We start from the raw sequence: 17,791 nt of genomic DNA, 5'->3' as shown, positions 1-17,791 counted from the left end.
TGCCTTCCTTGGCATAAAAATTAACAAAATTGCTACAAAGAAGAAAAGAATCCAACTTTTAATGACATTTTACGTTGGCATTTTCGGCGCCGGAAATTGACAACGTTTATCTATATACTGACACAACTTCGGTTGAGGTCGATTCCGGCAATTCTGCTTAAAAAATCACATCCAGTAAAATTTATTGATGTCTTAAGATATTTGATATGTTTCAACTATTTTTAGTGGATAATTTTTTCGAGAGATGAATTACTATCGTGTTCTTCAGAAACAAGGTAAAGGGAGGAACAGGGCCCCCATAGTGGGGACATACAAAGTAAAGGTGACCATTCTCCATTTCTACTCGATAGAAGTGCCTAATTTTTTCAAAACACATACATTTTGTACCAAATATTAGCATATGAAAGTTTTAAAAAAATTGAGTCGGAGATTTTTTAGAAACACCTCATAATTTTAGCATATCAATAGACGTAATGGAAAAATAACCAAAAATGGCGCCTTCTTCAATTTCGAAAAAAATCTATAATTATACAATTCAGTGACACAAACTGCTATATTTAAAGTGGTTTTATACCTAATGATTCACCTTTTCATGATATTTGAATAAATATTTACTTTAAAAACAGAAACTCTTCCAATTTTCAAATCTACCGACCATGCAAGGAAAACCCTATAAAAGATTGAGACCCCTACTTTAAAATGGGAACAAATTTTTGCCCTGGCTTGGACACCTCTGTTCCTTACGAATTTCGATGCCAAAAACTCGCGAGAATAGGTTGTAAAAATTTTTAGCAAATCGAAGGATAGGTATTTTTTTGTTCCCATTTTTGATATAGACATTTAATCCTATAGTGCAGAAAATCAAAATCCGAAATTCTATTTTCAGATGTAAAAAAATAAGATTTCCTTATGTTTCAATGATCAAAAATGAAAATAATCTGTAAACTCATATATTTCTCTCATGTAGATATGCTTAAAATCGACAGTATTTATCATCCGCACTTTGCCGCAAACTAATTTAAAAAAAAATACAAAAGCGCGCCATTATTCAGTTGACGTCGGTCGACGCAAAATAGTCCAATTTTCGGCGTAGGACAACTGAGCGCCGCCGAATCACATTTTGGCCGAAAAGGCACATCCGGTTGTCCTACTGAAATGGGTACAATTCGAATGTAGACACTGTTAAAAAATCAATTTCAACTGAGCAGAGAGAGAGTGTTGTTTTCTTCTGTGTCTATATCTAGTCTGTCATTTTTTAAATTTTTACTTACACCATTTTAGTTGTTTTCTAGTTATAGCATTTTTTGTAAGACAAGGTAAGTATGAACGTATCGGAGGTTAGTGTTGTATAAAGTCATCTTAAAAATTGCATTAGAGAAAAACAAAAGATTTAAATCCAGGCTCATGTGAAATGGGTTACATTTATCACCATAGCAAACTGATTTATACGTATTATTCTGTATGTATTGAAAGTAAATACCAATTTTAAGGTATGAATTAATATAGTGTTTTAAAAAAAATTCAAATAAGTAGTTTTCACACCTTATTTAGTAATAGATTTAAACTAATGAAATGTTATGCTGTATAATATTTTAGTTTCATAATACAGCTTTCTAGGAAAAACCCTATTATTTATGTTTTGAATCACTTGTATGTATTTTTTATGCTTGTATTAATCCACACCCCCATCTTTGTTACGGAGGTTGATATCAAACCAATATCTGAATGCTGATACATAGTAACACTTAACTCTTTAATGCTCGCTTTTCTAAACAATTTATTGACATTACAAACTAAAAAACTGTTTTCTATCAAGTTAAATGTTTCTTTTAGTCAAATGGACTTGTTCTTGTCAAAATCTCCGTAACGATTCATGAACTTTCACTCAAAAATATGTTTTACCTAAACCGAATACTGTTCAACTTAATTTTATTAGCTCTATACAGATAATGTCATCTTCCTTCACACCATAATGTATGTGTCATACTCAACTATGAAGTTTTGGAGTCAAAATAGTTTCATTTCGAAAATGTCTATCCTCCGTAACGACATTTAAAACCTCCATAACGGACAATTCCAGTTCTTACCAACAGCAAACATATAAATGAATGTAAATATTGGAATTAAATGACAAACAAGACAACAGAATTAAACATTTTTCTTAGTAAATCGTTATCTAAAAAGAGTAAAGTCCTGTTAGAGAAAAAAAAACGTTTTTCCTTAAATTTTTATCCTCCGTAACGTAAATCAATTATGTCGTCTATGATTGACATCACCTTTTGATTTTTATTAATGATAATTGATGAACTGATTTGGTATCTATAACAATGTACAAGAATTTCAATTGGTATGATCGTGTTTACATCTTTAGATTTTTTTTATTTGCATAACCTCCGTTACATTGATGAGTCCTAAATAATCTTGAAAATGTTTGCCATAAACCGCTGTTAAAGTTATGATTGTAGTCGTAATTACACAAGTTGTGTTGTAGACTATTTTTAATCTAAGAAAATGGCTGATAACGTTATAATGTTGCTCACATAATAGGGAAAAAACAAGTTAACCTACCTTTCTCAAAACAACATTTTTTTTCTCAAAATCTGTATTTTGTTTGTCTGTTTTCTTTATAATAAATGATGTCTGCTACAGAAATGACTTTCGGCAGTGTCGGCAGCCGCTGATACTGATAAAAAAGTCTGACAACTTAACTGTAAATAACTTCGTCACGGAGGTTATTTAAACGGAGGTTAGTTTTATTTACATTATACATGGAAATATGTAACAATATTGTTGAGTTGCTTTCTCAAAACTGATTATTGAGAAGCTTTATGGGAGATTTCAATGAAATAATCATCATTTTGATTTGTTCTTGGTTAGTGCGTTCCAAAATACGCGTTACGTATGTTGGATTCTTATATGCGACAATCGAAAAAAAGAGAAAGAGAAGATTTTTTTTGATTTTTCGTTTCATTGCAATAAAAGTTAAAGACAGAATTTTAAAATTTGATGTATCAACTTTGCTTAAAGTCACTTTGGGCATGATTTCCAATCATATAAATATGTTTTGACTGTACCTAAAGATACGTTACGGTAGGTTATACGTTTATCGGCGACATTGGTTTAATGGGAAAATAAAAGTGTATATTATAACTTTTGATTCTAAAATATTTTTGTGGATAAAGATCAATATAGTGTCAAATAAAAAAAGCAAATCTAATCATGATTTAGATGAAATAAAGTATTTTAATTCACAACGATATTTGGAGTTTTTCTTGGCGACATTCGGAATTCGTGTGATTTCCGTATATTGAATAGAAAATCACACAAATATATTTACGATATACATCACAAAAGAATATAATTTTATTTTAGTATACATATTAATCACTTAGAACACGAAAAAGATTATCTGTGACATATGTTAAGCTTGCATTTTGTGGTTATTTGCCGGCGACACTGAAATTTTGTAATTGTACCCATTTTTTGGGAATGACTGTATTGTTGTACTATTCCAATCTATATATAGTTTAAAATTTTTGCTTAAATGAACCAGGAAAGAGATGTAACAGGCAAATTTGGAAAAGCTAGTGTTAAAAAGAATAAGAGGTCAAATTTTTTTAAATGGTCAAATGAATTAAAGCAGAAGGACCCTTAGGTAGTTGGAGTATTCAATGACCACTCCAACTACTTTCATAATCACACAGATATAGCAGCAGAGGCTGAATTCACTGACCCACTTTATGGGAAACAACAGTCTTGGGGTTTGGGGAGGAGGATAGTTGAATTAGATCTCCTCGCAGTGGGAATGTATTGCTGTATCTGCAAGTCCCCTCTTCACCTGTCAAATACAGTAGGAGAAAAGCTGTTTGGTTTAAGTGGAATTATCATGATTCGATGTGATCTTTGTGCAACAGTCACTGATGTCCAGACAGGAAAAAGAGGACCAACAGGCAGTTATGACATCAACACAAAAGCAGCATTAGGTAGGTTTACATTTAGAAAAAAATACAATTTTTAGCATAAAAAACCTAATCAAGTTTAGCTAGAATCTTCCATAAATGTAGCTAGTAATAGAGAGTCCCTTTGTACTTCATACAGATTTAAGATACATAGTATCTGATTTAATGCCCTTTATGTGCCCTGTAATTTGGGAAATAAAAATATTCTATTCTATTATAGACTCATGTATTGTACTTGTAAGTTGTATATTCCCCTCCCTGCTTAAACATGTTAAAGCTTGCAATTAAATGCAAATTAAAACCATGCAAAATTTTATAAGCCCTCCCCCACCCCACCCCCTAAGGCTCCAGTAAGAGGAGGCATGTGTTCCAGTTATGCTACAGTGATCCCTTTAAAGAATGCATCATTTTTTTTGTTATATAATAGGAAGGACCAGGCCCCCTATATTTTTTTATTACATTTTTAAATCATGGTTAACTAAGAAAATATGTCTTTGATTTGGTAAATGAAATGTATTTCTTTTCAAACATTAACCATGAATACAAATGATTTATACAAATACCACAATGCCATCATTAAAGCAGAAACTAAATGTACAATAATGTATACACCATGCACATGCAGACAACCCTATTCTTTTCTTAAATTGTCCTTATGACAAATCCAGTGCAAAAAGTATATTAATCACCAAATGTCTATTTATAATATATTCAAAAACCTTCAAAAATGTCTCATACCTTAACCTAAAACTTTGTTTAGAGAAAATTACATGCATTTTTAATATATCTTTTTTCTTACTATCTTTATGTGTTTCAGGAATGATACATGCAGGAATAGGGCCTACCCATCTACAAAACTTTCTAGCTGAATGTAATTTGCCATCTATCAGTGAAAACACTCTGAGGAAGAAGGAGAAGGAGTTAAGTAAGCAGATTGGGGAAGTTGCAAACACATCATGCAGAACTGCACAGGAAGAAGAAAAAGCACAGAGTACTAATAATAATGTAAGTTTAATAAATATAAATTTATGCCTTGAAATGAAGAAAAACAATTTTTATTTTAATGAAACATGGTGTGTAACATCATTTTTTGGGTTTAATGTATTTTTTGCCAATCCAAACCATTGTTTTACAGCATAACAGAAGATCAAACTTTTAACAACTGTTTTCAGTCAGGTTTCATGCATGTTAGCTTACTATATAATATATATATATTGACTGCAAAACTATAGACCAAAGGGTATAAAATATGGACACTTTATGAAAATTAGTCAGAATTCCTTTATGATACATTGTTTGCACTTATATACCTGATTTGATGTTCCTGTTCTAATATATATAGTTTATATAGACTATAAAATTGATTTTAATTACTCTTTTTTATTAAGATATTTTATTTCTACAAATATCCAATATATACCATATACATGTATATTGATTCATATATACATGTATATTTTATTTTTTTTAAACTTTTATAAATCGTTGTTTGGATGGAGAGTTACAAGTCTCATTGGCACTCATACCACATCTTCCCATAACTATATAAATGAAACATTTTACATTAAAAAAACTTTCTACCAATTAATTTTTAAAAAATCAGGAAGAATAAAATATTTATATGTGCACAAAAAAACTACATCAAACTACATCAACTATTATTATAATATGCAGTTGCAATTACATAAGATCATCTCTAGATTTCCTATGTCTATGTGTGTTAGGAAATGGTGTTCTATTGAATGTTTTATACAAGAATAAAAAGAATAAAATGGTCATTAAATTTACCCTGACTTACAGTCTGTCTATATATAGATACACTTTCTTTCAAATTATATTTACATGCAGGCAGATATAATATATATATATATATATAATACTAGAAATAAAATTATATTTTGATAGGTTGAAGCTAGTTTTGATGGTGGTTGGCAGAAGAGAGGCTCTGGGTGGAATTACAATAGTAATACTGGTAAGAATGATGTTTTCAGTAAAACCAGTTGAAACCAAACTTAAAAAATCAAAGCAATCAAGCAATAATTTACTCTTAAACCTCCAGTTTATTGAAACAAAACAAAGTAATTAAATATGGTGTTTTTTTTTGTTACTGTATATGTTATGTCTGATTTATTAATGCAATGAGTTTGAGAAAATATATAGGAGGATGTGGTATGATTGCCAATTAGACAACTCTCCATAACAGACCAAAATAAAATAGAAATTAACATCTATTGGTCACCCTACAGCCTTCAACAATGAGTAAAGCTTATACCGCATAGTCAGTTCTAAAATGCCCTGAAATGACAATGTAAAAAAAATCAAACTAATAAAATAATGGCCTTATTCATTTAAAAAAATGAATGAAAAACAAATATGTAACACATAAGCAATGATAACCACTGAATAACAGGCTTGGGCAGACATGCTACATACATAATGTGGTGGGTTAAACGTGTTATCAGGATCCTGACCCTACCCTAACCTGGAACAGTGGTATTACAGTACAACATAAGAATGGACTATAATAATCAGTTCTGGATTTTTTTTGTGCACATATAAACTATCTAACTGCACATGTGAGCAAACTTATTTGCATACAATTCTTACGTGCATCTCATGTGCTTCACATGTGAAACTCATGTGCTTTTGTTAGCAATTTCTGTACGGGATAATAATTACATTTAAACTTTCTACAGGACACTCAACCTTCATTGGAAAAGAATCTGGGAAAGTACTGTCTTTTGAATTACGCAGTAAAGCATGTAAGACCTGTGAGTACCACCAATCCAGGAAAGAAACTGTTCCAGACCATGACTGCCATTTGAATTGGCATGGATCAAGTAAAGCTATGGAGGCGGACATGGCTGTTACAATGGCTCACAGGTTGAAAGATGATGGATGTGAAATCAAAGGTTAATAATATCTTTACAATAAAGCATCATTACAGTTCTGTTATATAATGAAGCCAAAAGGTGTTACACTAAAGTGTTGCCTTTGTGATTTTGACAATGCCATTCAGGTTCACATCTTTGATAAGCTAACCTAAGCATGTTCCAGTACGTCATTTCTAGGTCAATCAAAAACTACATCAACTATTATTATAATATGCAGTTGCAATTACATAAGATCATCTCTAATTTTCCTAAGTCTATGTGTGTTAGGAAATGGTGTTCTATTGAATGTTTTATACAAATTCAACATTAAGTTAGGTCAGAATGAACCATGAACCATGAAGAAGATGTGGTATGATTGCAAATGACCCACAAAAAGACCAAAATGACACATACATTAACAACTATAGGTCACGGTACGGCCTTCAACAATGAGTAAAGCCCATATGGTATGTTTGTCATGTTTAATGAAAATTTCAATTGCCAATTTTTTTCTGGTCCTAAATTTTAGTCCTTTATGTATATTCTCAAGTTCTGTTTCAGTTGTGCATGCAGATAATGATGCATCAACAACAGCAAGACTACAAGTTGAGTTTGACAACATTTCAAAAAAGGACGACCAGAACCATGTCAAAAAGGGAATATCTACAAGCTTGCATAATATTTCTAAAAGGTATATACTTCTGTTAATCAATAATTTTGGAAAAAAAACAACAAAGAACAAACCTTTAAAAATACAGACATGTGGTTTAAAAAAAAGTTTTGTATGTACAAATTTAGATTTTAATGTGACCGCAAAAACATTTTTTGGCGAGATAAGCGTATTTGATATTAAGGTGGTACCTGATACTACAGGGAGACAACTCTGTAAAATCAGCTGAACGTTTTAATTACGTTGTGTTGGAAAGGATATATCAAGCTTCTCATTGATCAAAATTAGTGTTTGTCAAACTGCTATATAACCAGTGTATTTTTTATGATAAAATGGTTGGTTCAAATTTTTAAAAGATTTTATATTTTAGTCAAAGGGCCGTAAATACTTTGTCAAAATTTTATGAAAATTAAAAGAGCCAAATTAATTTTAGTGAAAGTGTTGGGTACCACCTTAAGTTGTTGTAGTCGTCTGAACATATTTGGTTTTTGCACAATAATTTTAGTATTTATAAGTGAATAGAAATCTATCAGATATTGCAAACAAGATTAATGACAACAAAAGGATGGTTGGAATTGATTTTGGAAGTTTTGATTCTAGGGATACTTTTATATATGCTGAATCTGAACATGTCAATAGATTTTAAATTATGGTCCCTGTTTTTAAGATGCACCAAATTGGGGTTCAAAATTAAACAGAAATTGAATAAATGGGGTTCTTTAATATGCTGAATCTAACCATGGATTTAGATTATTGATATTTTGTTGTCTAACTGGTCCACATTGAAGTCCAAAAGGTCCAAAATTGATTTTTTTGTTATTCAATAAAAAATTTAATTCTTGGGCTTCTTTGATAAAAATTTATATATTCCAACATCCAGACTTTGACATTTTGAGCTTTAAAAATGCCCCTTTTTATTATACTTACATTATTTTCATTGATATGCATAATTTTTAAAGAGTTATTGCAACTTGCAGTTTAATGGTCTATGCATGCACATTTATTTGCAGTTACAGGGAGTTACAGAAAGATGAAACCAGGCAGTACATTTTGAGATGTTTTATGTATGCAATAAAAGGGGGAGAGACAGAAGATGACATCAAATGTAATCTGGAAAGAATTGTGCCACATGTATTTGGTAGTCATGAAAAATGTGAAGATGTTGACTGGTGTACATATAACACAAATCCTGAAAATTTCAAGTAAGCACAAAAACTCATTTTATTGTATAGCAATATAATATTTCCCACAGAAAGTAACCAAAAGTTAGCGTGCAATAAATTCCATTATTGCACTAGTGCAATAAATCTTAAAAATTCATAACGTCATCAACGACAAAATATTAGTTTAAACCAATTTTTATTTTCAAATATTATATTGCTATACAATAAAAGAGTTATTGCATGAATATTGTGAAATATTGTCCCTCGTAGAACAAATATTGCACTCGCAAGCTCGTGCAATATAAAATTCTACTCGGGACAATATTCCCCAATATTCATGCAATAACCCTACATTATTGCATAGCTATATAATATTTCCCACAGAAAGTAACCAAAAGTATAGCATGCAATAATATCAGATTATTACATGGCTTTTTTCATATCACATGTATTATCAGCCCAAGGTTCAATATCAGCACAAGAGCCGCATATGCTTCAACAGTGGAGAAAAAAAAATGAATTATATATTGATCCTTTAACGTGGTTCCCATATAGGAGTTCAAAGAGTGAAAAGTTCACGAACCCCAAATTTAGTACATTCGATATGAAATCTTTCTATCATATGACTAAACAGAGAAGAAAAATATTTTAATATGGACGAATCGACAAAAATATACATAATAAACATGTTGGCAAATCAATTTTTTAAAAGTAATTTTAAAATTATATTGTTTAAAACTTTAAAATGCATTTACTAATAATTTGTTTGTTTGTTTGTTTTTTATTTATCTATTTTTTTATTATTATTTTACACAATTAACTTTCTAATATCCAAATCATTGATTTGTACACTACTTTGTAATGTTTTTCATTGAATACGTAGCATTTGAGGTGTATTTTGTGGAATTTGCCAAGTATCACTGGAATGCCATGCGATAACGTTACGGAAAAGCATGTGATAACAATCGAAGCATGTGATAAACTTTTCATATCAGCCCGCTAAGCACCAATTCATATATATATATAATGCTATTATCATACAGTAAAAATCATATGTTATTTAGTCTAAGTATATGATAAATTACAATATAGCACTAGTGCAATAAATCTTCAAAAATTAATGACGTCATCAACAACAAAATCTTACTTTAAACCAAATTTTACTTTCAAATATTATATTGCTATACAATGATACAATAAAAGGGTTATTGCATGAATATTGGGGAATATTGTCCCTCATAGAACATATATTACACTTGCAAGCTTGTGCAACATAAAATTCTACTCGGGACAATATTCTCCAATATTCATGCAACTAACCCTATAATATTATTGAGGATTATCAGCAATACAAGATCTAATATGAGGCAATGAAGGAAATAGTTTGACATCTTCTATTTAGGGTTATTGCCCATAGGGACCATTTTTCCATTTTTGCATTTGCTGTAAATAATGATAAATTATAATAGAAATCTGAATTTAAAAAAAAAATGATGAGCCAGTCAAATATGGTTAATATACAGTACAACCTGTGACATCCTCTTAGTTATGTCCACCCTCTTGCATGGTCAACATCCAATGGTGAACATTTATTGGGGTATTCAATCTTGAGATGTTGGCCATTTATTGGGGGTCATAAATCATAGGTAGATTTTTTATCTAATTATGTTACCTGTTAAAATCAATCAGGGATTTTTTTGAAAATGTAGAATAAAATATTGTTTTAGTCTGTCAATTTATTATTATTTTTTTTGTCTTATATTTTATTTAATTTTTTTATTTTTTAATTGTTTTTTTTTCTCATTTTTTTATGTTTTGTTTCATTACTTGTTTGTTTCTTATTCTTTTAATTTCTTCTTGGTAAGAATCTTGAGTAGAAATGGCAAAAAGTCAAAGATAAAGTTATTGAAGCATTTGAAATAAACAGACTTTTAATAATTGTTTTTTAAGTAAAAGGTTTAAATAAATCTATATGATGAACATTGTATTAAATCGTTTGTTAACATTATTAAATGAGTTATTACTATAATAATAACTAAATATATAATAATCATGCAAGTGATATTAAAAAAAAGATGAAAGTAATTAAACAAGTCGGTTTCTTAACAAAATAAGATGATCAATATCAATTTTTTAACAAAATAAGATGATCAATATCAATTTTTTAACAATAAATTTTGATAACAACTTGTATTATTCAGGAAAACTACAAGTGTCATTATATGGTTTAGGAAAAAGCTAATTTTGTTTATCTCAATTTATTTCAAATCTCAAAACAAGAGTTGTGCACTAACAATCACTGAAGACTTAAATTATTTTCCAAATGCCCACCTATCATCAAATTTTGATAAATGTTCATTAAAAATGCTAATCATAATGAAAAATGTTTTTATAAATCTGAATAAAGTGAATCTTATGAAAAGAAATTATATTTAATAAATTTCAAGACAATTTCTTTAAAAATTTAAAGAAATTGTCTTGAAAGTTATTTAATATGTTATCTTCAGTTTGGTTAATTGTTTTGCAAAGTTTGTCTCCAGAAAATATAAAGTGCACTTCTAAACATGGTGACACTTTTATGGTCTATTAATAAAATCATATTTTTTTTCAGTGTATATATTGTCGATAGTGCTAGATACGTACACATTCTTGGTATACATTTGCAAAGAATATTTCACTCAACCTAGGCCTTTTAGATAAAGTTAATAATTTCAGGGACTTGAATGAATTAAGACTTTTAAAGTCCTTAATAAAAAATGATTTTAAAGAAAAATCTAAAAATAAAAACTTATGATAAAAACTGTAAACTTGACTGTGTCAATAGGTAGAGAATTTTTGGTCATAATTTAGAAATAGAAAATAGTGGACAATACAATGTATAAAATTCCTAGAAAGGATAGAATGTGTAAACTGTGCCTCTTGTATGTCTTGTAGATCAATGAAGGACACCTATTCCTTGATTGTAAAATTAACAAAACAACTTTGAGATAATCTATTTAAAATTATTTACCTTCTCTTACCCAAGAACAAAAGTAAAAAAAATGCTTAACCTCTAAAACATGGATCATGTTTAAAATATCATATGACAATATTATCAAATTTTGCTGTAATGAATATTTCTAATACATAAAATATTTTATTCAATAGAGAAATAATGGATTGCCTAAATTTTATTTAGCGTAAGTCCTAAAGACAATCTTAATCATATGTTAAACAATGTTGAATGCAGATCAGTCTATCTACAATAATAAACCATTTTGATTTTAGAAAATTAATTTGGACCTTGTCAACAGAAAAAGGCAGGCATTGTAAATGTGTGCAGTATATTTGAAAATGATATTCATTTATTCTTCACTTACCAAAAAATAGACTTTATATAAGAATTAACTTCAATTGATTCAAAATTATTTAAAAGGTATAATATCAAAACTAATAGTCATAAGACAATTATTTTTTTATTAAGCTGCTTGTTCAACTACTTTTATTATTTCATTTTATTTTTGAATTTCTTGTCATAATCACATGCAGTTATTAAATTTGACAAACACATACATGTATATTTTACCTGAGACACATGACCTGTAAGTTATATAATTTTAACACTTCAATGCATTCAAGATTTCCCTTTATCCTTGACTAGTTTTTGATTAATACCTTGTGTATTAAAAAAGCAACAGGGGGTATGATGATGAACATATAGGGCCACCATGGTGAACATATTTTTTATGGCCACCATTGATAAGATAAAGTCACAGGTAGTACTGTACTATGAAAGATAGAGAGAAACTAAATAGACTAAACAATCATTAATAAATATCAACAAAACAGAAATTTTTTCATATATTGTTTTAAAAGTTTTGGGAGTGTCCTTTGTTGATTATGCACATTGGACCAAGGTGAGCAACACAGGCTCTATAGAGCCACTTTTCAACTCTACATAAACTAATTGTCATACTTGCAGTATTGATTTTTTATTTGAATTTAGGTACAAAAGTCTGCCAAACGGGAAACCACTGACATCTGATGGATTAAAGGAGGAGTTAAACAGCTTAGTCAGAAAGATGATAAGTAGGAGTGAATCCATAACTGATTTAGGATCAACACAAGCCAATGAAAGTTTTAATCAACTTGTATCAGTAAAGGCACCTAAAGCAAGGTATCTACAACAGTATTCACAAAGAGCTAATGCATGACATGCCAATATGTGTATGCAAATTGGGTCTTTTCATTTTGTTGTAAAATCCCCAACAAAAAATATATCACCTTATGTCTGTTTGTCCATATGTCTTCGAAGAGCAACTTATCCTGAACAAATGGACTGATACTGATGAAACTTTACACATTTGGACTATGATATGAATATGACTAAGTATAATCTATGTCTAAAATATTTCAAGGGAGATAATTGAACTTACAAATGTTCTTGGTTTAATGTTGGACAGAATATTTTCTTTAGTGTTTGAATCGACTCATAGTTATAGTTTGACTTCTGTACATACTTTATAATGTTTAGTAATTTACAGCTTGTGTGTACTCTTTACGAATATTCATGATCATATATATAAGTTATTGCATTCATAATTAATTTGTTTTTAATTTATATTAATCAATATAAAGTATAAGGTATAACCACAAAAACATTATCCTGATTTAGAGTAATTTCTCGCAATTTGATTGGTTGATATTGTTCTAATAAATTTCAGTACATTTTTAAATTACATCAATTGGAGTTATCTCCCTTATACCATTGACCAAATAAAAAAAAAATTGAGATGCTTTATAGTCCAAATATTTTTATTTTTTTACAGTTTTAGTTTCAATATCTGAAATATATTTTGCTGATTTTGTCATAATATTGAATTTGAATATGATATTATACTGCAATCAGCTATTTTACTATACAGATAAAGCTATACGTATAAACGTAAGCTTTATACGTCAATGACCCCAACTAACCTATAAGCCCCGCCTCCTTATTGTATTTCATCAACAACGTCACGTCACGACCATGACAACGTAAAGTAACAATGGTCAAACTTTTATGAATTTAAACTTTTATGTCTTCAAATTGGTTATTTATATACCATGGTTATCAAATGTTATCAATTAAGTTCATTTTCCCTTTCTAATTCCTTAATAGGTCAATGTTTTACCGCCTGGACTACGCTCTTATGGAAATACCCCAAAATGGTACCCCAAAAGGGAAATTCCAAACACTTTTTTTAACAATTTTTGTTACATAGTTTTTGTCGAGCCTGCAACTTTTGTTGCAGAAAGCTCGACATAGGGATAGTGATCCAGCGGCGGCGGCGGTGTAAGCTCACTTCTTAAAAGCTTTATATTTTAGAAGGTAGAAGACCTGGATGCTTCATACTTTGTATATAGATGCCTCATGTTACGAACTTTCTGTCAGTCACATGTCCAATGTCCTTGACCTCATTTTCATGGTTCAGTGACTACTTGAAAAAAAAGTTAAGATTTTTTGTAATGTTAAATTCTCTCTTATTATAAGTAATTGGATAACTATATTTGGTATGTGCGTACCTTGCAAGGTCCTCATGTCTGTCAGACAGTTTTCACTTGACCTCGACCTCATTTCATGGATCAGTGAACAATGTTAAGTTTTCGTGGTCAAGTCCATATCTCAGATACTATAAGCAATAGGTCTAGTATATTCGGTGTATGGAAGGACTGTAAGGTGTACATGTCCAACTGGCAGGTGTCATCTGACCTTGACCTCATTTTCATGGTTCAGTGGTTATAGTTAAGTTTTTGTGTTTTGGTCTGTTTTTCTTATACTATATGCAATAGGTCTACTATAATTGGTGTATGGAATGATTGTAAGTGTACATGTCTAGCTGACAGGTGTCATCTGACCTTGACCTCATTTTCATGGTTCAGTGGTTATAGTTAAGTTTTTGTGTTTTGGTCTGTTTTTCTTATACTATATGCAATAGGTCTACTATAATTGGTGTATATAATGATTGTAAGGTGTACATGTCTAGCTGACAGGTGTCATCTGACCTTGATCTCATTTTTTATGGTTCAGTGGTCAAAGTTAAGTTTTTTAGTTTTGGTCTATTTTTCTAATACTTTATGCATTAGGTCAACTATATTTGGTGTATGGACATATTTTATGATCTATATGTCAGTTACGCTGGTTTTATTTGACTTTGACCTCATTTTCACGGTCCATTGCTAAGTTTTAAGTGTTTGTGTGTTTTGGTCTGTTATTTTTTTCTTTATTTATAAGCAATAAGTCAACTATATTTGTTGTATTGAAGAATTGTTAGCTGTACATGTTTGCCTGGCATGGTTCATCTGACCTTGACCTCATTTTCATGGTTGATTGATCAATGTTTCCTTTTCTTGGTTAATGTTGAGTTTATGTGACAGTTGTAATAAAGCTTTATATTTAGGTCTATCAAGATAGTATCAATGATTAGTTAAGAAGGCGAGACATTTCAGTGTGTGCACTCTTGTTTCATTTTTAAATATTTTTTTTCGATTTCAGTATAAAAACAATATACGTATAGTGTCTTGAAATATGAAATTTATTTGTATGCATTTTCCCGTTTTTTAGCCTCATACAAATAAATTTCATATTTCAAGACACTATACATATATTGTCTAAATATGTCATATAACAAAAGCAGGATAAATTCATTGCAGTGTTCAATTGTCCTAATACTGAATTTATTGGGCCAATAACATTCTCCTATAAGGACAATTGCACACTGTGTAACTAATAATATGGTCTTCAAAATAAATTAATCAATCATTCTATTTCAGACATTATGGTGGATCCTGTTCCCTTCAAAATAGGCTGTCGGCAGCAGTTCTGCAGAAAAATGAGGGATATGGTTATTTGTCAAAAGTAAGTTATTGGTTTTTGTCGAGTCTGAAACTTTTGTCACAGACAGCTTGACTTAGGAAAAGTGATCAGGCCGCAACTATGGCCGTGTTAAGCTTTATATTTTAGAAGGTTGACCAGGAATGTGGAGATAAATATAAAATCCACTGAAACTACTTTACAGAATGTGAGGCCACAAGTGTTCATTTGTTATCGTCCTGAACATGCATGACATATTTGCCACTGAACGTTAAGCAACCATAAATCAAGCAATGACTTATTAGATCTGACTTAAATATATATTCTTTCATTATCAAAAATAGCAGAAGAAAAAGAAAACTGTTTGCTTATTTATTACTAAAGTCAAATGTGTATATTTTGAAATCTCTGTCAGTTATTAGATCTTATGCAGATTGCTGAATTAAGGTCAACATGCTAAGTTTTTATGCCCCACCTACGATAGAAGAGGGGCATAATGTTTTCTGGTCTGTGCCTCTGTTCTTTCGTTTGTCTGTCTGTCCATTCGTTTGTCTGTGGATCTGTTAGGCCCACTTCAGGTTAAAGTTTTTGGTCAAGGCAGTTTTTGATGAAGCTGAAGTGCAATCAACTTGAAACTTAGTACACTTGTTGCTTATGATATGATCTTTCTAAATTAAATAAGCATTTGACCCCAATTTATGTGGTATTTTGCAAGAAATTGACAGTGTACTGGTGTAATAGATGGATCATGTTAGTTTTTCGTATCTTTCAGGTTAATGAAGCAGCCTGCCTTTCTCCTGGTGAATTGACTATGTCAATTGCATCAGCTCGAGACAAAAAAAAGGAAAAAAGAAAGATAAAAAAACAGTCAAAAGAATTCAAGATCACCAGAATTCAGAAAAAAAGGAAGCGAAATATTAATTCCAGAAAAGATTTGGTAAAAGAGGGTAAAACTTATGAAAACCAGTTGGAATTGTGAATTCAAGAAGACCCTGACCAAGGAGTTGACATTCCACTGCCTTTGAAAATAGATGAAACTGAAAGTTATGTTTTCTTTGACCTTGAAACCACCGGATTAGGTAGAAAAAGTGACATCACTCAAATAGCAGCACTTACAAATGGGAAAAAGTTTCAGAGATATGTTATTCCACGAGTTGAAATTAATATTGAAGCCAGTAAGGTAACTGGAATAACATATAGTCATTCAACAAACACAATGTATGTAAGAGGTCAAAAAGTGGAACCTGTAACACTACAGAAAGCACTGCTAGATTTTATTTCCTTCATCAAAGAATTTAACAATCCAATTCTAATTGGACATAATATTTGCAATTTTGACATTCCAATAATTAGTGAAAAATTAAAGGAATGTAAACTTTTTACATCATTTTCTACTATTGTTAAAGGATTTATTGACACTTTGAAAGTTGCCAAAAAATATGTTTCAAATTCAGATATTCCTAACTTCAAACAGGAAACCCTTGTGAAGCATTTTTTAGGAGAAACTTACTTGGCTCACAATGCTATTGAGGATGTTAAATCCTTGCATAGTTTATATGAAATGAAATTGGCTCACCACATCAAATCTGATGATTTGTATGCATTTGTTTACCACAAATGTCTGGATTCTTACTCCGATATCTTAAAGAGCAAGGCAGTAAGTAGGCTGATCTGTGTAAGACTGGCGAAAGAGGGTATTTCTCTTAAACATCTTAAACTGGCTGCCTCAAGAGATAGCAATGGGATAAAATTTGTATTCGAAGACCATAAAGTTCCACAGAAAAGTGTGAAAGCCTTCAGTGAATACCTGAAAGATGAAGAATGAATAACAGTTCCATTGACATAATGAAGAATTTATTGCTTATATATATTTATTTACTTGAACTGTCATTCATTGAATAAGAATACCTGGATATTATGGTTCAACCATAATTTGATCTGTCTGTCAACCAGTCCGTCCACCAGTATCAAATTTTGTCAGCTCAATGACTTTTTTACAGTCATGATTTTGAAGACTATACTTGTAAATATAAATAAGGATATGTGGCTATATGATATCAATGAGACATTAGATTACTCTTCAAAAGAGACCATCTGACACAGATATTTACAGCTACAGGTCACTGTACAGCCTTCCGCTATGAGCAAAACCCATACCACATGTTTATTCATTAACACCAGAAGATGTTTCATACTTATATAAAATCATAAGGTTAAAACTAAGGTTGTGAACCCAATGCTATGCATGTAGTAAAGATCTACTCCTGATTTTTAAAGTCTATACTTTGCATGTA

At 30.4% G+C, this 17,791-nt stretch overlaps 1 protein-coding gene across 1 annotated transcript; it reads left to right on the top strand.

The window, feature by feature from the left end:
- The first annotated feature begins 244 nt into the window (after positions 1-244).
- On the top strand, positions 245-16,541 carry LOC139495318 (uncharacterized). The gene is made up of 10 exons (XM_071283624.1): positions 245-275; positions 3,705-3,983; positions 4,777-4,964; positions 5,865-5,931; positions 6,656-6,871; positions 7,394-7,523; positions 8,513-8,704; positions 12,651-12,821; positions 15,458-15,542; positions 16,270-16,541. Exons 1-10 carry the CDS (start codon positions 245-247, stop codon positions 16,474-16,476), a joined length of 1,566 nt encoding a protein of 521 aa, XP_071139725.1. The 3' UTR covers positions 16,477-16,541.
- The last annotated feature ends 1,250 nt before the right edge of the window (positions 16,542-17,791 follow it).

The sequence above is a fragment of the Mytilus edulis genome, chromosome 11 (genome assembly GCF_963676685.1).
Source record: "Mytilus edulis chromosome 11, xbMytEdul2.2, whole genome shotgun sequence".
Lineage (NCBI taxonomy): Eukaryota > Metazoa > Mollusca > Bivalvia > Mytilida > Mytilidae > Mytilus > Mytilus edulis.
This window is presented reverse-complemented; position numbering and strand designations above follow the sequence as displayed.

Excerpts from the sequence above, each read along its gene's own strand:
- LOC139495318 (XM_071283624.1), top strand. The coding sequence starts at position 245 with ATGAATTACTATCGTGTTCTTCAGAAACAAG. Across the intron at positions 276-3,704 it reads TCGTGTTCTTCAGAAACAAG|ATATAGCAGCAGAGGCTGAA; the intron begins GTAAAGGGAGGA and ends ATAATCACACAG. Across the intron at positions 8,705-12,650 it reads ACAAATCCTGAAAATTTCAA|GTACAAAAGTCTGCCAAACG; the intron begins GTAAGCACAAAA and ends ATTTGAATTTAG.